The sequence below is a fragment of the Entelurus aequoreus genome, linkage group LG01 (genome assembly GCF_033978785.1).
Source record: "Entelurus aequoreus isolate RoL-2023_Sb linkage group LG01, RoL_Eaeq_v1.1, whole genome shotgun sequence".
In the NCBI taxonomy this organism is placed as follows: domain Eukaryota; kingdom Metazoa; phylum Chordata; class Actinopteri; order Syngnathiformes; family Syngnathidae; genus Entelurus; species Entelurus aequoreus.
In genome coordinates, this window is record NC_084731.1 from 28,798,855 (window position 1) to 28,821,415 (window position 22,561).

The 22,561-nt window shown below is 39.6% G+C and overlaps 1 protein-coding gene across 1 annotated transcript in view; it reads right to left on the reverse strand.

Annotated features, from left to right (window-relative positions):
* Positions 1-2,033: 2,033 nt before the first annotated feature.
* The window catches only part of suclg2 (succinate-CoA ligase GDP-forming subunit beta), a 248,757-nt gene continuing 228,229 nt past the window's right edge, over positions 2,034-22,561 (reverse strand). Inside the window, exon 11 of the mRNA XM_062047002.1 lies at positions 2,034-3,592. Coding sequence (XP_061902986.1) covers positions 3,480-3,592 — 113 coding nt within the window. The 3' untranslated portion in view covers positions 2,034-3,479. The remainder of the gene's footprint in view (positions 3,593-22,561) is intronic.

Consider the following 22,561-nt stretch of genomic DNA (forward strand, 5'->3'; position numbering starts at 1 on the left):
GCATCCTGAAAGTATTCACAGCGCTTCACTTTTTCCACATTTTATGTTAATGCCTTGTTCCGAAATGGAAAAAAATAATTTTTGTCCTCAAAATTCTACACATAATACCCCATAATGACAATTAAATTATTATTATTTATTAAACATTTTGCAAATTTATAAAAAAAAAAATAAAAAAAAATCACATTTACCGTATTTTTTCGACCATAGGGCGCACCGGATTATAAGACGCACTGCCGATGAATGGTCTACTTTCGATCTTTTTTCATATATAGAGCGCACCGGGTTATAAGGCGCGTTAAAGGAGTCATATTAATATTACATTTTTTCTAAATCGAAAACACTTCCTTGTGGTCTACCGGCTACCGGTGTAGCGTGCAAGGATGGGAGTGGAAGAAGTGTCAAAAGATGGAGCTAACTGTTTTAATGACATTCAGACTTTACTTAAATCAATAACGAAGCAACATTTCCTCATCCGGAAACAACACCGGAAGTGTGCCCCGTGAAAAAAACGTCCGGCCGGAACTCTCTAATACCTAAAGTTCCTTGGTTGAATAATGTAAACTCACTATGTTTTAGCGCTTTCATGGCGAGTTTACTGACAGATATAAGTAAGAACTTTACACTACTTTATATTAGAAATGGCAACAGCGGAGGATGAATGTCCCATAACAAGAAGATAGAGAAAAAGAAGAAGCTTATCGACTACAAAGGCGGAAGCGCACAATTTTTCAGGACTTATGCAGATCCCAAATACAGATCAGCAGGTACTAGAGGGTAAGAAAAGTAGCTTTTGCACAATATTGCGAAACAAAACGCCAGATAATATGTCTTACCTTATACACACACCATAATAATACTCGTATGTTGAAGCACAGTACAATCCATCAAGCGGTGCGGCTTCATAGCTTACCAAAGTTGTACTAAAACATTTTGATAGATTTTTGAGCGCCGTGTGTAATGTTCTATATTTTCAATGGAACATATAAAATGTTGGTGTTGTTTACTTGAGTCATATTGCCATCATAGTGCAGTCTACACGTATCTCTTATGTTTGACTGCCATCTACTGGTCACACTTATCATTACACCACGTACCAAATAAAATTGCTTCGAGGTCGGTAAGCAAAACCAGAAATATTCCGTACATTAGGCGCACCGGGTTATAAGGCGCACTGTCGAGTTTTGAGAAAGAAAAAAAAAGGATTTTAAGTGTGCCTTATAGTCCGGAAAATACGGTAGGTAAGTATGATTGGTAAGTATGATTTTATTTATAATAAATACAACTTGTACACATTTTCATTATGGGGTATTACGTGTAGAGGACAAAAATGATTCCATTCCATTCTAAAATAAAGCTGTGACATATCAAAATGTCGAATTAGTGAAGAGCTGTGAATACTTTCCGGCTGCATTGTATATAACATATCTAGCTGAAATCTTGATTTGAGGATTGAATACATTTTAACACGTTATTCAGTTTGTACAAACAAGGGGAATCAAATGTTTGGTGTTAACCGCAGAAGAGCAAATACAGTTTGCTGGTGTGTGTTGCCGTCTTACCTTTTGAATTATGACGCAATATTGGAGCCTAATAAACGGGTTGCAACAAAGATGACTTTTCTGATTGATTGTTACACACCACAACAGGTGCAAGATTGGCCGCCTCGCGCGTCACAACAAAGCTGCTCCATATCAACACTTCATCAGCACCGCACTAGCTGGCTATTATATGTCATTCATTGAGTTAATAGAGCCGACTGAAGTTTATGATTATTGTTATTGTTAATTAAAATGTTCAACCGAGAGCACTTGAATAATTCTATGCTAAATAAAGCATAAACATGAACCTTTTCTTCCTTTCTATAAACATATGAATTCATCATTGACATCCAGCAACATTAAATGTTATGTGTGTACATGAGGCTGGCAAGGTGATTTTTTTTTTAAGATGTCCATTTGAATCAGTGTGAATAATTTGTGATTTTATTTTGATAGGAATTTTAAAAAAAAACACTGAAAAAAAGTAGGATATCAATTGTTTTTATTGTTTGACAGCTTTCAATTTGACACATTTCCACGAATAACATTCGCAAAAAAAGACGCTAATTATTTAAATTCAGCTATATTCAGGTTACATCTGTATTCTCACTTTTACCCATCTGGAGTACCGTATTTTTCGGACTATAAATCGCAGTTTTTTTCATAGTTTGGCCGGGGGTGCGACTTATACTCAGGAGCAACTTATGTGTGAAATTATTAACACATTACCGTAAAATATCAAATAATACTATTCAGCTCATTCACGTAAGAGACTAGACATATAAGATTTCATGGGATTTAGCGATCAGGAGTGACAGATTGTTTGGTAAACGTATAGCATGTTCTATATGTTATAGTTATTTGAATTACTCTTATCATAATATGTTACATTAACATACCAGGCACGTTCTCAGTTGGTTATTTATGCGTCATATAACGTACACTTATTCAGGCTGTTGTTCACTATTCTATATTTATTTTAAATTGCCTTTCAAATGTCTATTGAGTTTTATCAAATAAATTGGCCCAAAAAATGCGACTTATACTCCAGTGTGACTTATATATGTTTTTTTCCTTCTTTATTATGCATTTTCGGCCGGTGCGACTTATACTCAGAAAAATACGGTACTTATTTTATTATATATTACAAAACTAGTTGAGGCTGCTTTTTAAACATATCTGAATGAAAATGGTAATGGCACAGAAAGAGATGAACGTTGTTTTTTTTTGTTTTTTTACAAACCACTTTTAGGCACCGATTTACAATATTCTGAATATACATCACTGAGTGAAGGAGTACTCTTCAAATAAGAAATCATGTAGAAAAATTCACAGCGTTTTAAGTTTGTATACTTCATCTATGTGATGAATGATAATATACACATTATTGGATGGATGGATGGAGAAACAACAAAATAAACAAGAGTATTGAACAGGACTGTTGTCTTTCAGTTTAGTCAAGCTGAATTCATTTGTTTTCATTTTTTTCCAAGTTGTATAAAATGTAAGGTGAAGCTTGATAATGCCTCCTAAAATCCACTTAATTAAAGCAATTACCAAAAAAATTGTTCCACAAAAAAAAAAAAAGTTTTAAAAGAGGGAATGGAAAAAGTGTTTTATCGAGATCTCAATATTGTGTGTGTGTGTGTGTGTGTGTGTGTGTGGGTACTGTTTGACTGACTTTCTTCATGGGGAAATAAAAAGCAGTACATTTCTATTCCAATCAATGCCAATCAACGTATAGGAGGCGACAACAGGAACTAGGAGTGGAAAATCGGGCTCATAAAGCATTGCTGCAGTGTGAAAGTAGCTGATGACAGTTTGTTAAAAAAAAAAACACGCCTTTCACGCTACCGGTCTGCATGTTTGTCACATGACTGAGAATGAACAGACAAAGTTTAAAGGCCACCTGAGGTCACTGAGGAAAAGGAGATCTTTCTACTTCCTGATGGCGGCCACGGCTTTCTTGGCGGCGTCGTCCAGGTTGTCGGCCGATGTGATGGGCAAGCCGCTCTCGGTCAGGATCCTTTTGGCTTCATTGACGTTGGTCCCTGAAGGACACAGCAAAACATCATTAAGTCACGTGATCACTCTAATCCAGTGTTTTTCAACCTTTTTTTTTTTTTTTCATTGAAAAAATCCAGGGGCACACCACCAGCAGAACATGTTGAAAACAAAACCCAATAGTCTATATCAGGGGTCCCCAAACTTTTTGACATATTTTTGAGCGCCGTGTGTAATGTTCTATATTCTCAATGGAACATTTCATGTTTTGGTGTTTACTGGCGTCATCTTGCAGTCCACACGTATCTCTTATGTGTGACTGCCATCTACTGGTCACACTTATCATTACACCATGTACCAAATAAAATAGCTTTGAGGTCGGTAAGCACAACTAGAGATGTCCGATAATATCGGACTTCCGATATTATCGGCCGATAAATGCTTTAAAATGTAATATCAGAACTTATCGGTATCGGTTTCAAAAAGTAAAACGTATGACTTTTTAAAACGCCGCTGTACGTACACGGACGTAGGGAGAAGTACAGAGCGCCAATAAACCTTAAAGGCACTGCCTTTGCGTGCCGGCCCAATCACATAATATCTACGGCTTTTCACACACACACACGAGTGAATCCATGCATACTTGGTCAACAGCCATACAGGTCACACTGAGGGTGGCGGTATAAACAACTTTAACACTGTTACAAATATGCTCCACACTGTGAACCCACACCAAACAAGAATGACAAACACATTTCGGGAGAACATCCGCACCGTAACACAACATAAACACAACAGAACAAATACCCAGAACCCCTTGCAGCACTAACTCTTCCAGGACGCTACAATACACACTCTCCGCTACACCCCCCCAGTACTTGGTTATTCAAGTCACAAAATGTAAATAAAGTATTGTTGGCGGTTTTTGGATAGTTATTTATTGGATTTTATGGGCAGAATAGAGGACCACCCATTAGCTCTGCTGTAAGCAAACTAGGGTTGTATGGTATACCGGTATTAGTATAGTACCGCGATACTAATGAATAATTTTTGGTACTATACAGTCTCTGAAACGTACCCCCCCCCCTCGCGCCCGTGTCGAAGTCACGTCGTGTCATTGCTGGTTTAACGAGCAGAGGAGCTTAGACTTAGACTTAGACTTACACAAACTGTAATGATCCACAAGGGAAATTGTTCAACACAGTAGCTCAGTTACAATGATGGAAAGGACAATGCAGGTATAAATAGACTAATAAAGCCACAAAAAAAAAATCTAACATATATACGAATATATACATAATATGTGTACAGAGTAATTTATATACAGATATATTATATTATGTCTATAACATATATACAATATAAACCAATGACCATGTACAATATTACAGTATATACAGTATATGTGACAGCAGCAGCATCAAATAGAGAATAGGTCCAGCAGGAAATAGAAAATAGACATTATAAACAAAGAGAAGTAGCTAACATGTCAGGTGTCAGGTAATAGGCAGATGTCATCTATTGCTGTATGGCGAGTGATTATACAGCTGGATGGAGTGTGGAATGAAGGAGTTCTTGAATCGCACAGTGCGGGAAGGAAGTTGAAGGAGCCTGTTGGAGTATGAACTCCGCTGTCCCTTAATTGTCAGGTGGAGTGGATGGGCAGGAGTGTCTATGATGGCCAGCAGTTTGTTCAGTGACCTCCTGTCCCTCACTGACACAAACGCCTCCAATTGCGTGCCAATAGTTTGGCCGGCTTTCCGGATCAGATTATCAATCCGGTTTGAGTCCCTTTTGCTGGTGCTGCTCCCCCAACAAACCACTGCAAAGTACAGTGCACTGGCCACAACAGACTGATAAAATATCTCCAACAGCTTGCTGCACACATTGAATGACCTAAGCTTCCTCAGGAAAAAGAGTCTGCTCATGCCCTTCTTGTAAACAGCTTTGCAGTTGTCCTTCCAGTCCAGTCTGCTGTTCAAGTGGACTCCCAGGTACTTGTACTGCTCCACTACTGCCACCTCCCGGCCCTGGATCTTGATGGGCTCCACCGGGGTCACTCTCTTCCTGAAGTCGATGACCAGCTCCTTGGTCTTGTCCACATTAAGGACCAGATGGTTCGCCTGAGACCACTCCACAAAGTCAGCGATCAGTGTCCTGTACTCCAATTCCCGTCCCTCTCCGATACACCCGACCACAGCAGAGTCGTCAGAGTATTTCTGCAGGTGGCAGGACCTGGAACTATACTGGAAGTCTGAGGTGTACAGGGTGAACAGGAAAGGAGACAGGACGGTCCCCTGTGGAGCACCTACACCACTGACCACAGTATCCGACACGGAGCTCCCCAGTCGCACAAACTGGGGCCTGTCAGACAAGTAATCAGTGATCCAGGAGACAATGGATGAACTGACACCCATCCTGAGCAAATTGTCACTCATCAGAATTGGCTGAATGGTGTTAAAGGCACTGGAGAAATCAAAAAACATGATCCTCACAGTGCCCTTCCCACCATCCAGGTGAGAGTGAGCATGATGCAGCAGGTAGATAACAGCATCGTCCACTCCTACATGGGGCTGATATGCAAACTGTAGAGGATCCAGGGAAGGAGCCTCAGCTGATCCAGCACAAGTCTCTCGAGGACCTTCATGACCTGGGACGTCAGGGCTACAGGTCTGAAGTCATTTGAGCTTGATGGGATGGGCTTCTTGGGCACCGGCACTATGCAGGATGTTTTCGATAGCACTGGTATCCGTTCTAGCTTCAGACTCAGGTTGAAGATGGAGTGCAGGATCCCAGTTAGCTGAGCAGCGCAAGTCTTCAGGACCCAGGGGTTGACTCGGTCAGGGCCTGCTGACTTAGCTGGATTGACTTTCTCCAGCTGCCGTCTTACAAGTCCAGGTGTCAGACACACCGGGCTGGCTTTCTCAGTGGGGGTGGAAGTGGGGGAAGGGAGACGGGGGAAACAAACGGCTGTGGCAGGTAAAAGAGAAGGAGGGGGAGGTGGAGGTGTGAGAACAGGAGTAGTGGGGGGAGGGCCAGTAAGGGGTGCGTTGCTAAATCTGTTGAAAAACAAATTCAGCTCATTGGCTCTATCTGCACCCCCATCCAGCAGTTTGGCTTTATTGTTAAAGCCTGTGATGGCCTTCAGAACCTTCCAAACCTCACGAGTGTTGTTTTGTTGGAGTTTAGCTTCAAGCTTCCTTCTATAGGCATCTTTCCCTTCTTGAAGATTAACTTTGAGCTGCCACTGAATCCTCTTCAACTCGTCCCGATCACCGGATCTGAAGGCTCGCTTCTTTTTATTTAGCAGCACCTTTAGCTGGCTGGTGATCCAGGGCTTGTTATATGGGTAACAGTGGACAGTTTTTGTCAGGATGATGGAGTCCTCACAGAAATGTATATAGTCAGTGATGCAGTCTGTGATTTTGTTGATATCTGTCCCGTGAGGCTTACAGAGTACTTCCCAGTCTGTAGTCTCAAAGCAGTCTTGTAAGGCTATGCCTGCCTCAATACTCCTCATTTGCACTGATTTAGTTGAGATGGGCTGCCTCCTCACAGCAGGAACGTAATGAGGTGTTAAAAGCACCAGCTTGTTCGGCAGCGCACAATCACGGAGTACTTACAAGCAGACAAAGTGTGTAGACAGAAAAGGGAGAATGGATGCATTTCGGCTTAAAAACTAACGATAAAGGTGAAGTTATAACACTGAAACGGTCACTGGAAGAGGTCCCAGCATTTTTCTGTCTACCTAGAAGACCCAGAGAGGGGCCATTTGGCCCGACGCTTTTCCCGAATACACTAATCACTCATTTTGTTATGGTAATGAGGCTGTTAGGGGCAGTTTGTCTAGGTAGACAGAAAAATTATACATGTGGGAAATGCCGAAAGGAGCAATGGCAGTGCCAGGATTGTGAGTGACTGCTCAAATGTATGTCAGTCACGTTTACATGGACATGGTTTTTCATTCTTTGTAAATATGCTTTTTTCTTTGTAAATTTTTTTTTTTAAACTATTTTTGGCACACAAAAATAACAATTGCTTCTGCAACAACCCTCCACACCAAAACTGGGAAAACAGTTGCTTTTTCATTCTTTGTAAATATGTTTTGTTTTGTATTTTTTTTAACAATAAATGTCAGAGTGTTGATCCCTTCATTCTGTTGATCCTTGCAAAAACACACACAACCTACCTCAGAACTAAAGCTTGAGCTGTAAGGTCCCCTCCCCCACACAGGCTCAAGTGGCCCCTGCCAATGTGCCACTAACAGCCACATTTTCATAACAAAAGGAGTGTCCACAGGGGGGACTAGGGCTCAAATGACCCTCTTGTGGGTTTTCTAGGTAAAAAGGCCAATTGGCCCTTCTCTGGGACTTCTAGTGTTTTAAGACATAGCTAGCTAGCTAGCGGCTAACGGCCATCTGCCGTCAGCAGTGTTTTAGCTACTTCTAAATCACTAATCCTCGCCTCCATTGCGACAAATAAAGTAAGTTTCTTACAAGTATCTTCCCTGCAGGACGAGGAATAGCTAAACATGCTTCACTACACACCGTAGCTCACCGGCATCAAAATGGAAACAAACGGCATGGGTGGATCTACACCTAACATCCACTGTAATGATATCAAGTACAGGCACGTATCTAGTCGATACTACTATGATTACGTGTATATTTTTTGGCATCACAACATGTCAACACTTCTTTCATTCTTTTAAAATGTATATTATGTTTATAAACTCAGGAAATACATCCCTGGACACATGAGGACTTTGAATATGACCAATGTATGATCCTGTAACTACTTGGTATCGGATTGATACCCAAATTTGTGGTATCATTCAAAACTAATGTAAAGTATCAAACAACAGAAGAATAAGTGATTATTACATTTTAACAGAAGTGTCGATAAAACATGTTAAAAGAGAAAGAAAGCAGATATTAACAGTAAATGAAGAAGTAGACAAAATATTAGAATGATAAATGACACAATATGTTACTGCATATGTCAGCGGACTAATTAGGAGCCTTTGTTTGCTTACTTACTACTAAAAGACAAGTTGTCTTGTATGTTCACTATTTTATTTAAGGATAAACTTGCAATAATAAACATATGTATAATGTACCCTAAGATTTTTGTTAAAATAAAGCCAATAATTCAATTTTTTTGTGGTCCCCTTTATTTAGAAAAGTACCAAAAAGTATCGAAATAATTTTAGTAACGGTACCAAAATATTGGTATCGTCACAACACTAAAGCAAACTTATATTTACGAGTTAAATGGCATTAAAAAACATACGCCTGTCGTCATGTCTTTCATAATTATTGTGAACGATTGGCAAAATTCCGCAAAAAGTGCAGTTCCCCTATAAAGGTCAAATTGCAAAAGATTGCAATTTGAGTCTGCGCGCACGCAGAGTGAGGTTTGTGCGCACAGTTCTGACACCAAGAGTACCGAACCACAGGTGTGAACACAGCCACAAGACAAAAAACACAGAAACCGGCTTTGTGTGGATGCACCTGATCAGCCATCTACACACATACACGCACGCACGCACTCACGCACGCACGCACGCACGCACTCACGCACGCACGCACGCACGCACGCACGCACGCACGCACACACATTCTTGTATTTGTTACTTTCTTGAGACCTCCGAATAATGCCTACCTCTTTAGGACCACCCTTTCTAGATATATACATATTTGTATTGATAACAATTAATACTATATACATACTATGCAAATATCAAAAAGCTTGTTGTGAAAAATTTGTTGGAATTTCACAAGAAAAAGGTCCCAATTTCACAAGAAAAACTTAGAAATGTTGCAGTATTATAATAAAAGTCGTAATTTTACCCAACACAAGTCAAACTTTTACAAGAAAAACTGAGAATTTGGGCAATATTATATTAAAAGTTGGAATTTTACAAGAAAAGCTTAACATTTTGGCAATTTTATGAAAAAAATCTTAATTTTACTCGACAAAAGTCACAATTTTATAAAAAAATATTTTTTTTTGCAATATTGTAATAATAATTGGAATTTTACTTGGCAAAATTATGACAAAAGTCACAATTTTACTCCAAAAATGTCACTCAAGAATATTGTAATATTGTGATAAAAGTCAGAATTTTATATGACAAATGTCACCATTTTGCATTATAAAGTTATAATTTTACATAAAAAAGTTATGATTTTAGGAGGAAATATTGCAATATTACAGAAACAGAAAGAATATGAGAAATTGTTCCCAATTTTAATAGGAAAAAAGTCGAGTTATTTTAATTTATTAAATTTTTTAGGTAATTGGTTTTAAATCTTTATTATTTACTTCATGTTATTACAGTATGTCTCTATACACAGTACATATTCATTTTATATTTTTGATTAATTTTGGCCAAAGGGGGTGCATTGCAATTTCTTACACACACTTGTTATTTCATATGTTGTTAGAAAAATCCCTCCTTTTTGGGACCACCCTAATTTTGATAGATTTCACCACCAGGGGTGCAAATTAGACATTCTCTATTAGATGCAATGGTTTCCCGTATTGGGACCATGATTTATGTCCTAACTTGTTCACCGGTCCTCATATGGAAGGTACTTTTCCTTGTTGATGTCTCAAGAAGGGTAGAAATACAAGAACACACACAAACAATGGTGGGATCCACAAAGATCCAGATGGATGACATAGTGCAGGTTATTTTCTCTGTAAACACTGCCACTGACTGCAATGTGTGCTTCCCTGGCTGCAGCATGGACCTCCAGAGGGTAGCAGGTGCCGGCTGACATGGTGGCCCAGTGCCCCGGTAGAGCAGCACCCAAACACAAAGACACTAACCCACGACTGGCTGCCTCCGAGCGCTGCTCTCCATGAAAAGAAACACAAAGCTGACAAGGCTGTCACAACACGGGCGGAGGGGGCGCCGCGGTGGACAGAAGGACACAGCGAGCGAGGGCGGCCCGGGGAATGCCAGTAAACGAGACGGAAGCCAAAGAGCAGAAAGGTTAAATGAGGCAAAAAAAAACAGCGGCATGCAGTAATGCTGATGTACGTACGACAACAAACTAATAACTGCTGGCTGTGAGCTGATCTCACTGGTTCAACATTCATGTCAACTCTTTTTCTTAAATTGGTGTTGTGGAACTGTAAGATTATTTTAAATTGACCATGTTTTTTTTTGGGTTTTTTTCAATTGGCAGTCGCTACATTGCGGATTTAAAAAACATACATAAAGCATATTCCACATAGTTTTGTCCTATGTTATGTTATGTTATTTTCATTTATTATGCGCCCCCCAACCAACTGTTGCATCAGCCGGGGCGCAGCGAGAGTGGAGAAACAAAAAAAATAAAAATAAATAAATAAATAAATAATAATACAAAAAATAAATAAATGAATAAATCAGAAACAGAGACTGAGACACACAAAGGAATCTAAAGTGAACATTTAAAAGCCTACTGAAATTAATTTTTTTTATTTAAACGGGGATAGCAGATCCATTCTATGTGTCATACTTGATAATTTCGCGATATTGCCATACTTTTGCTGAAAGGATTTAGTATAGAACAACGACGATAAAGTTTGCAACTTTTGGTCTCTGATAAAAAAAAAAGCCTTGCCCCTACCGGCAGTAGCGTGACGTCACCGGAGGAAGGGCTGCTCACATTTTCCTATTGTTTTCAATGCAGCGAGAGAGATTCGGACCGAGAAAGCGACGATTACCCCATTAATTTGAGTGAGGATGAAAGATTCGTGGATGAGGAATGTGAAAGTGAAGGACTAGCGTGCAGTGCAGGACGTATCTTTTTTCGCTCTGACCGTAACTTAGGTACAAGGGTTCAAGGATTCCACACTCTCTCTTTTTTCTATTGTGGATCACAGATTTGTATTTTAAACCACCTCGAATACTATATCCTCTTGAAAATGAGAGTCGAGAACGCGGAATGGACATTCACAGTGACTTTTATCTCCATGACAATAAATCGGTGAAGCACTTTAGCTACTGAGCTAACGTGATAGCATCGGGCTTAACTGCATATAGAAACAAAACAAATAAGCCCCTGACTGGAAGGATAGACAGAAAATCAACAATACTACCAAACTCTGGACATGTAACTACACGGTTAATGCTTTCCAGCTTGGCGAAGCTTAGCAATGCTGTTGCTAACGACGCCATTGAAGCTAACTTAGCTACGGAACCTCGACAGAGCTATGCTAAAAACATTAGCTCTGCACCTACGCCAGCTCTCATCTGCTCATCACGACCCGTGTTCACCTGCGTTCCAGCGATCGAAGGTACGACGAAGGACTTCACCCGATCACTGATGCGGTCGGCGGCCCGGAGACGGAGGAAGTCAAGGTGAGGTCGGCGGCTAGCGCGTCTGCTATCCATCTCAAAGTCCTCCTGGTTGTGTTGCTGTAGTCCGCCGCTAATACACCGATCCCACCTACAACTTTCTTCTTTGCAGTCTTCATTGTTCATTAAACAAATTGCAAAAGATTCACCAACACAGATGTCCAGAATACTGTGGAATTTTGAGATAAAAACAGAGCTTTTTGTATTGGATTCAATGGGCTCCGAATACTTCCGGTTCAACAGTTGACGTCACGCGCAAACGTCATCATATTGAAACGTTTTCAGCCGGAAGTTTGCCGGGAAATTTAAAATGTCACTTTATAAGTTAACCCGGCCGTATTGGCATGTGTTGCAATGTTAAGATTTCATCATTGATATTTAAACCATCAGACTGCGTGGTCGGTAGTAGTGGGTTTCAGTAGGCCTTTAAGACTCACAATGAACACATAAATCAAAAGTCATCCTAAATTAAGTGTTAAATTATGAATGTAGTATCACAATGTAGTAATTGTATTTATTTTTGTATTATTATTTGGTGGCGATTGATGAAGATATTCATCGAACGGGACTTCTGTTCACGGGTTAAAGGTAAACAATGCTAACAACACAAGCGGTAAATCTTAGCGATTTGGACACCTGATTCTTTTTTAAAAAAAAATCAATCCAACAAAACAATACACAATAATACCATACTAATGCAATTCCAATTCCAAAACCAAACCCGAGCCAGCAACATTCAGAATAGCAATCAACAGAGCAATTGAGAGGACACACAAACATGACACAAAACAATCCAAAAGCAGTCAGACAAAAATGAATATTATCAACAACAGTATCATTATATTTATATATATATATATATATATATATATATATATATATATATATATATATATATATATATATATATATATATATATATATATCTACAATGTAAATGTAGAGTATATGTAGAATATATTCATATATTATATATATATATCTACAATATAAATGTAGAGTATATGTAGAATATATTCATATATTATATATATAATATGTTATATATATTATATTATTTATTATTATTCTTGTCTATTGTGAGCGAACTGTGGTGCTGAATTTCCCCCAGGGATCAATAAAGTACTTTCTATTCTATTCTATTAATAACAATTTCAACATAGCAGTGATTAAAAAATCCCACATTGACATTATCATTACAGACATTTATACAAATTATTATTATTTTTTTATAAATGACACATGACTCTGACCATTTGGATGGGTGGTCAAATACTTTTGGCAATATAGTGTATATAAATGACAAGTGAAAAAATGGATCTGCAACTTTGCATCAAATATTAAAATGCTTGTTTTTCATGTTTTTCACCTTACTGTGGTTAACCTCTTTTTACACTTGTCACCCCACACAATTCATCAAATCCATCACTATTAAAGTAAAAACAGAGTGTTTTTTATGACTTGATAAGAAAGTAAACATTTTTTTTTACAGAATGAAAAACCGCCTGTACATGAATAAAGGTATTTTTAGGTCGATAGTTGAATGGAACATTTCATTTGATTATTTATTTTTCAATTTTTGTTTCTTTGTCTTTCAGCTTTGTCGGAATCACTCCTTAAACATGTGGGAAAATACAGTTGTGGTCAAAAGTTTACACACACCTGTAAAGGACATAATGTCATGGCTGTCTTGAGTTTCCAATAATTTCTACAACTGTTATTTTTTTGTGATAGAGTGATTGGAGCACATACTTGTTGGTCACAAAAAACATTCATGAAGTTTGGTTCTTTTATGAATTTATTATGGGTCTACTGAAAATGTGACCAAATCTGCTGGGTCAAAAGTATACATACAGCAATGTTAATATTTGGTTACATGTCCCTTGGCAAGTTCCACTGCAATAAGGCGCTTTTGGTAGCCATCCACAAGCTTCTGGTTGAATTTTTGACCACTCCTCTTGACAAAATTGGTGCAGTTCAGCTAAATTTGTTGGTTTTCTGACATGTACTTGTTTCTTCAACATTGTCCACACATTTAAGTCAGGACTTTGGGAAGGCCATTCTAAAACCTTAATTCTAGCCTGATTTAGCCATTCCTTTACCACTTTTTGCCATGTGTTTGGGGTCATTGTCCTGTTGGAACACCCAACTGCACCCAATACCCAACCTCCAGGCTGATGATTTTAGGTTGTCCTGAAGAATTTGGAGGTAATCCTCCTTTCTCATTGTCCCATTTACTCTCTGTAAAGCACCAGTTCCATTGGCAGAAAAACAGGCCCAGATCGTAATACTACCACCACCATGCTTGACGGTAGGAATGGTGTTCCTGGGATTAAAGGCCTCATCCTTTCTCCTCCAAACATATTGCTGGGTATTGTGGCCAAACAGCTCAATTTTTGTTTCATCTGACCACACAACTTTCCTCTAGAACAGAGGTCACCAACGCGGTGCCCGTGGGCACCAGGTAGCCCGTAAGGATCAGTTGAGTAGCCCGCTGGCCTGTTCTAAAAATAGCTCAAATAGCAGCACTTACCAGTGAGCTGCCTCTATTTTTAAAATTTTATTTATTTACTAGCAAGCTGGTCTCGCTTTGCTAGACATTTTTAATTCTAAGAGAGACAAAACTCAAATAGAATTTGAAAATCCAAGAAAATATTTTAAAGACTTGGTCTTCACTAACTGACAAAGAAACAGATAACAGATTTGGTGTCCAGTTCAAAGTGTGACATGATTTATTTAAAAATTTGAGAGTTGACTTTTGTATTTTACATGAGTTATTATTTGTACAAACATGGTGCAAAGTAATTCATGATTTGTTAAAAAATGTTAGTGGCTAGCTAGTTAAAATGGGATATTGTGATTTCACAAGACTGTCTTAGAAGTGATCATTTGAAAATGTTCAATTTGAAAAATGTGCACTTAAAGAAAATATAAAAATAAAGTGTTGCATATTGATATTTATCTGTTTCTATATATATTTATTGTGATAAATCATTAAGATGATCAGTGTTTCAACAAAGATAAATATCATTAATTATTAATAATAACATAGAGTTAAAGGTAAATTGAGCAAATTGGCTATTTCTGGCAATTTATTTAAGTGTGTATCAAACTGGTAGCCCTTCGCATTAATCAGTACCCAAGAAGTAGCTCTTGGTTTCAAAAACGTTGGTGACCCCTGCTCTAGAAGGTCTTATCTTTGTCCATGTGATGTCAGACGAAACAAAAATTGAGCTGGTTGGCCACAATACCCAGCAATAAATGCGTATACATTTTATTTAGAAGCGACCAGTTTTTCCCTCTCACCAAATTTAAGCACTAGCAGGTTGCAGCTCTCAATGCTCTCGCTGCCTCGACAAGCAGATCAATAGCCTTTTTGTCAGAAATCCTATTAACAGTGCCACTTAACGCCTAATATTTCATCTCTTCTCTACAAGCGGAAAATAAGTCATTCCAACACATCTCTTCCTAGCTCGCTGTGCAAACAATCAATTCTGGAGTGTAATTAATTAGTGCAAGGGCAGGAAGAGGCCTCACGCCGGAACCAGCAGGACGATAGAGTGTCTTGATTCAATTACGGAAGCAACCGATATTTTACTTGCCCGCGTCCACGTGGAGCTATACTGGTTTTCACAGTTTTAGATCAGTCGGATCATTAAAACCAATTTGCACGTATGCGAAGCGGCACTAGATAAAACAAGACACGCATCCATAATGCATGACATATTCAGCAAAAGACAAATGTCTACAGCAAGGACATTCAGTGGCGTGATAAAGTAAATAACATGTGCAGGTTTGCTATTTTTTCCCCCCTTTCATAAATATTCATGAGGTGTGAAGTGCGTGCGGCATTGTTTAGTTACTGCTGCGTCTGTGTACTCCAAGTCTGAGGACAGAACACGCAATTTATCTGGCATTTATCTGCACGTGTGTCTGTGTGTGTGTGTGTGTGTGTGTGTGTGAGAGAGAGAAAGAGAGTCGATGGCACTATGAGCAGAAGGGAGCGCTGATATCTCACAGCAGCAAAGACAAGGACAGAACCCAGCTGGATGCAGCGCCTCTGGGTGTGTGTGTGTGTGTGTGTGTGTGTGTGGTGTCCAAGGCGATGGGTATGTGTTCACCTGCAACCACTAGGTGCTGCTAGAGACCTACTCTCATCTTGGCTTGCCCCACACAGGATTTTACTACAGGGTTCGTGCACCTTTTCCAGGGCCAAATTCACACACTTTTTAAGGACTTTCAAGATCAATTTTTTTTCAGTTTTTCCAGTACCCTTCAAAAGGTAAATGATAAATTGCTTATACTTGTATAGCGCTTTTCTACCTTCAAGGTACTCAAAGCGCTTTGATACTATTGATACTAAACAGAATCCATCCTGTTTGGGTCCCACATCAACCTTAAGAAAGTCAATGACTTCACCATAAGAGTGGGTGACATTGTTATCACCAGGAAAGATGAGGTCACCTACCTAGGTTCCATTCTAGAGGCTAACCTTTCCTGTGATAAAATGGCAACCAAGGTAATCAGAAAGGTTAACCAACGAACGAGATTTCTCTACAGAATCTCCTCTCTGGTCAACAAAAGCACCATGCGGATTCTGGCGGGAACTCTCGTTCAACCCTTTTTCGATTACGCATGCACCTCCTGGTACCCTAGCACCTGCAAAACCCTCAAATCTAAACTCCAAACATCTCAGAACAAGCTAGTCAGGTTACTTCTAGACCTCCACCCCAGATCCCACCTCACTCCTACCCACTTCTCTAAAGTGGGCTGGCTCAAGGTGGAGGACAGAGTTAAACAACTTGCACTGAGCCTAGTCTATAAAATCCGCTACACCTCCCTGATACCAAAGTACATGTCAAACTACTTCCTTAACGTAAATGACCGCCATAACCACAACACCAGGGGGTGCTCCACTAACCACGTTAAACCCAGATTCCGAACTAACAAAGGTCTTAACTCATTCTCTTTCTATGCCACATCAATGTGGAATGCGCTCCCAACAGGTATAAAAGAAAGGGCATCTCTATCCTCCTTCAAAACCGCACTAAAGTTCACCTCCAGGCAACTTCTACCCTAAACTAACACCCTCCCAGGATTGCTAATAATCCAATGTAAACAATCAAATGCAGATACTTTTTCTTATGCCTTCTGATCTCTCTCTCTCGCTCTCTTTCTCTCTCTCTCTCTATATGTCCACTACTTGCTGTCCATATCCTACCCCCCACCCCCTCCACACCCCTGATTGTAAATAATGTGAATAATTCAATGTGATTATCTTGTGTGATGACTGTATTATGATGATAGTATATATGATAGTATATATCTGTATCATGAATCAATTTACGTGGACCCCGACTTAAACAAGTTGAAAAACTTATTCGGGTGTTACCATTTAGTGGTCAATTGTACGGAATATGTACTTCACTGTGCAACCTACTAATAAAAGTCTCAATCAATCAATCAATCCACATTCACACACCGATGGCGGGATCTGCCATGCAAGGCCCTAACCATGACCCATCAGGAGCAAGGGTGAAGTGTCTTGCTCAAGGACACAACGGACGTGACTAGGATGGCGGAAGCCGGGGATCGAACCAGGAACCCTCAGGTTGCTGGCACGGCTGCTCTACCAACCGAGCCACGCCGTCTCCAAAATTGGGGTATCAGTCAAATAAATGTTATTAAATTCAATAGTTATAATACAAATAATTAAAACTAAAATTTAAAATTAAAAGGCGAAAACCAGTGTGAATCAATCCATAGCCTTGTTGTTTGAGGTCACCAAATGCTGTCTGTAGGCAAAATACGGAAAATCTGCTAAAACCTAAGCCTAACATTGAACCAGCAGTTATCATTAACTGAATGGGGCATAGAAAATGTGTGACTATTCAATGTCATTGGTGTTTGCAAATGTGTCTCCATTTGTGTTTTTTATTTTTTATTTCTTATTCTTTTTCTTACTTACAGCACTCAATGACATCGAACAGCGCGGATTGATTCACACCGTGTTTGTGCTTGTAAACTGCATAATGTGATATAAACACATGCACCCTCAAAATGTCAATTTCACTCATTTATTAACAAAACTGTTCCACATTAATATAAGGATAATAAATTAAAGGAAAATATGTTGTTTGTTTCACAACACCTCAGTCACCTTTCATCAAGCATGTCTAGCCTTATAACTGTGGCTATGATAACAAATGAACAACAAAGACAAAAGTTAACTTTTTTTTGCTTTCACTGAGATAGCCAGACAAGTTAAGTAGACAACGCAAATAATAGAGCAAGTAATGCAAGCAACCATGTTGTGTAAAAACTACAAAATCATTCATATGAACTCAGCTCTAAGTTGTGAAAAAGGTTACAAAGTATACATTACATGACCTTCACAGTACAAACAAGTCCATTAATGTAACCATTTTAACGCATTTAAACCAAAACGACAACATGCAACTTGTTTGCTTTAACTGAGGTAGTCAGACAAGTTAAGTAGACAACCAAAACAATGGAGAAAAAATACATCGAACCATGTTGGATTTCCTTTTTGCATACTTAGCAGCAGGCTACACGTGGATTTGGTCCACGTTTTATCCAAACTTTGTATTTGTCATTTTCCATCCAATGTTCATTAACCCTTGTGTAACGTTCACATTGTTGTTACTCAGCCAGCGTTTGTGGGTTTGATGGACCTGTTGCATTTTGTGGCTTTTATTGCCTCACAATCAAATACTTTTATGTTAAAGGGCTACTGAGATGCGATTTTCTTATTTAAACGGGGATAGCAGGTCCATTCTATGTGTCATACTTGATCATTTCGCGATATTGCCATATTTTTACTGAAAGGATTTAGTAGAGAACATCGACGATAAAGTTCGCAACTTTTGGTCGCTGATAAAAAAGCCTTGCCTGTACAGGAAGTAGCGTGACGTCACAGGTTGTGGAGCTCCTCACATCTGCACATTGTTTACAATCATTGCCACCAGCAGCGAGAGCGATTCGGACCGAGAAAGCGACGATTTCCCCATTAATTTGAGCGAGGATGAAAGATTCGTGGATGAGGAAAGTGAGAGTGAAGGACTAGAGGGCAGGGGAAGCGATTCAGATAGGGAAGATGCTGTGAGAGGCGGGTGGGACCTGATATTCAGCCGGGAATGACTAAAACAGTAAATAAACACAAGACATATATATACTCTATTAGCCACAACACAACCAGGCTTATATTTAATATGCCACAAATTAATCCGCATAACAAACACCTCTCCCCTCCCGTCCATATAACCCGCCAATACAAATCAAACACCCGCACAACACACTCAATCCCACAGCCCAAAGTACCGTTCACCTCCCCAAAGTTCATACAGCACATATATTTCCCCAAAGTTACGTACGTGACATGCACATAGCGGCACACACGTACGGGCAAGCGATCAAATGTTTGGAAGCCGCAGCTGCGTACTGCGTTACACATACAAATTAAACAAAATGCTTATGGCAACATTCTGGTTGCATACTCACGGTACCGCGTCTGCGTACCCAACTCAAAGTCCTCCTGGTAAGAGTCTCTGTTGTCCCAGTTCTCCACAGGCCAATGGTAAAGCTTGACTGTCATCTTTCGGGAATGTAAACAATGAAACACCGGCTACGTGTGTGTGTTGCTGCAGCCGGCCGAAATACACTGCTTCCCACCTACAGCTTTCTTCTTTGCTGTCTCCATTGTTCACTGAACAAATTGCAAAAGATTCACCAACACAGATGTCCAGAATACTGTGGAATTTTGCGATGAAAACAGACGACTTAATAGCTGGCCACAATGCTGTCCCAAAATGTCCTCTACAATCCGTGACGTCACGCGCAGGCGTCATCATACCGAGACGTTTTCAGCAGGATATTTTGCGCGGAATTTAAAATTGCACTTTAGTAATCTAACCCGGCCGTATTGGCATGTGTTGCAATGTTAAGATTTCATCATTGATATATAAACTATCAGACTGCGTGGTCGGTAGTAGGCCTTTAAAATACTGAACAGATGTTTACCTTATCCCAATAAACATCTGTTCAGTATTTTAACACAAAAGTGTTTGATTGTGAGGCATTAAAAGCCACAAAATGCAACGGGTCCATCAGACCCACCAACGCTGGCTGAGTAACAACAATATGAACGTTGCACGGAAAATATCTCTGCCAGTTTCTGCATCCCACAGGGATTCTTCTTTTGTGTTTCTGCACCTGCGGTTCCCACACAAGGTTGCAACATTGTTTGTCAACACTGTCTGCTCTCATTTTCTCGCACATTTGACCCTCTGATGTTCTGTGTACCTACACTCTGTCCTCCTCCTGTCTAGGCCTGCTGTGTGTGTGTGTGTGTGTGTAGGTGGGTGCGTGTGGTACACAGAACATCAATTTCCACACTTCTATTAGCCCCGGGTCCAGTGGACCAGGACATCTATATGTAATAGAAATGTGTAGGGGGGGTGTATGGTGTGTGGTCATTAAATATGTATTCTGATATATGTTCTTCACAGAAAATGAGCCAAAGTCAGTGAGTCTCAGTTTGAAAAATTAATTAATTGTATCATTTTTCTCATAATAAAAAATGAAAACGGGTCCCACAGACCCGAACACCACACAAGGGTTAAAACGACAACCTCCCGGCATGATGGACCGATGCACCACTGTCCTCTTGGGGGCGACACAGAGCCGCATATACGGCTCTGGCGTGACAACAACGCAATGTAAGGGCTCGTGCAAAGCCAACAGATCAAGCGTGTAGCTTTCATTTTTAAGGACATTTATTTTATTTGTGTCCATTTTATAATTAGCCTATTGAGTCAGACTGCCGAGAAATATGATGAACATTTCCAAGCATTTACAAGCCCTTCACCCAAAATTCTAGCATTTTTCAAACCTTGAGAACACAACATTTTCAAGGTTTTTAAGCACCCGTACGAACCCTGTACTATTTCCCCCCATTCCTATTGTCTTCCTTTACTTTATTTATAGTTAGCTTGATGCTGTACAGTATCGCTGAGGTCTAATGGACCTATTTAAAAACATCAATAGCTGCTTAGCTTGCAGAGCTGATCTTTTTTCTTTTGACAAGTCGTGACAAGAATCTCGAGTCCCTTCAAAACCACACAGTCACCAATTTCCCACAACTTTTGACTTCTTTCCAAGCTTCTGAGTGATGCCTTTAGTCAGCATCCTCACCAGACCGCTCAGCGAAGGGGCTTTAAACGCACCGTTTAACAGAATAAGACTGAGCGCTTCACCACGTGGTGCTACATCGGATATTTCTGTTGCGTCGCCACTCTAATTAGCAAGCTTAGCGAGAATGTCACTTTAATGTGTGACTCAATTACAGGACGTCATATTTCAGCGGGGTAATAAGGTTTGGGGTTGTGCCAAATAGAGGCGTCAGAGGAGTTGTGTTGATGCAGAAGCTCCCAAAGTTGTGCCAAATTCTGCTCGAACTACAATGGCTTGAATTGACGAAGGAGGAACTATCCGTTTTAGGCTCATGTTATGTTCTTGGCGCACAACAGGGTGTGTTCTTCTGGGTCAGGGGTCCTCAATTAAATTTGTCCAAGAGCCAGAATTTTAGCTCAGCAGACCGTGTGAGGGCCGGATTAGAGGCTAATTAAAATGTTAAATTAATACATATACCTAAAGGGGCTATCTGTAACTTGAATTGAGTTTGTGTTTATTTGGAACATGCATGCATACAACATGATACATCACCATTTCCAGTTTCTCTATTCAACATGTTCGAAAAGGAGTAGGAAAAAGTAGAGCTTATTTAATCCTACCCCTTTTCCATTACATGGCAGTTGCTAAAACTATTGTTCACTTCCTGTTCTCAATGTATTCACAATATACTCCATAAGTAATAACAATACAAATAAATACATAAATAAATAATATTAGTGAAGTAACTTATATTTCATATGGTGAGATAAGTAAGATTATCTAGAAAATGAATGGATGGATTAAATAAATTCAGAATATTTATCATGGTTCTTCTTCTTTGTACTTTGTAAACACTTCAAGTTGGAAGAGTTTCTTGAAGTGGATCATATTAGTACATTGTTTGATTTCTTTGCGTAAAGGCCTACTGAAACCCACTACTACCGACCACGCAGTCTGATAGTTTATACATCAATGATGAAATCTTAACATTGCAACACATGCCAATACGGCCGGGTTAACTTATAAAGTGCAATTTTAAATTTCCCGCAAAATATTCTACTGAAAACGTTTCGGTATGTTGACGTTTGCGCGTGACGTCACAGATTGTAGCAGACATATTGGGACACCATTGTGGCCAGCTATTAAGTCGTCTGTTTTCATCGCAAAATTCCACAGTATTCTGGACATCTGTGTTGGTGAATCTTTTGCAATTTGTTTAATGAACAATGAAGACAGCAAAGAAGAAAGCTGTAGGTGGGATCGGTGTATTAGCGGCTGGCTGCAGCAACACAACCAGGAGGACTTTGAGTTGGATAGCAGACGCGCTACCGTGAGTACGCAGCTTTGGCTTCCAAACATTTGATCGCTTGCCCGTACGTGCGTGCCGCTATGTGCATGTCACGTACGTAACTTTGGGGAAATATATGTGCTGTATGAACTTTACAGAGGTGAACGGTACTTTGGGCTG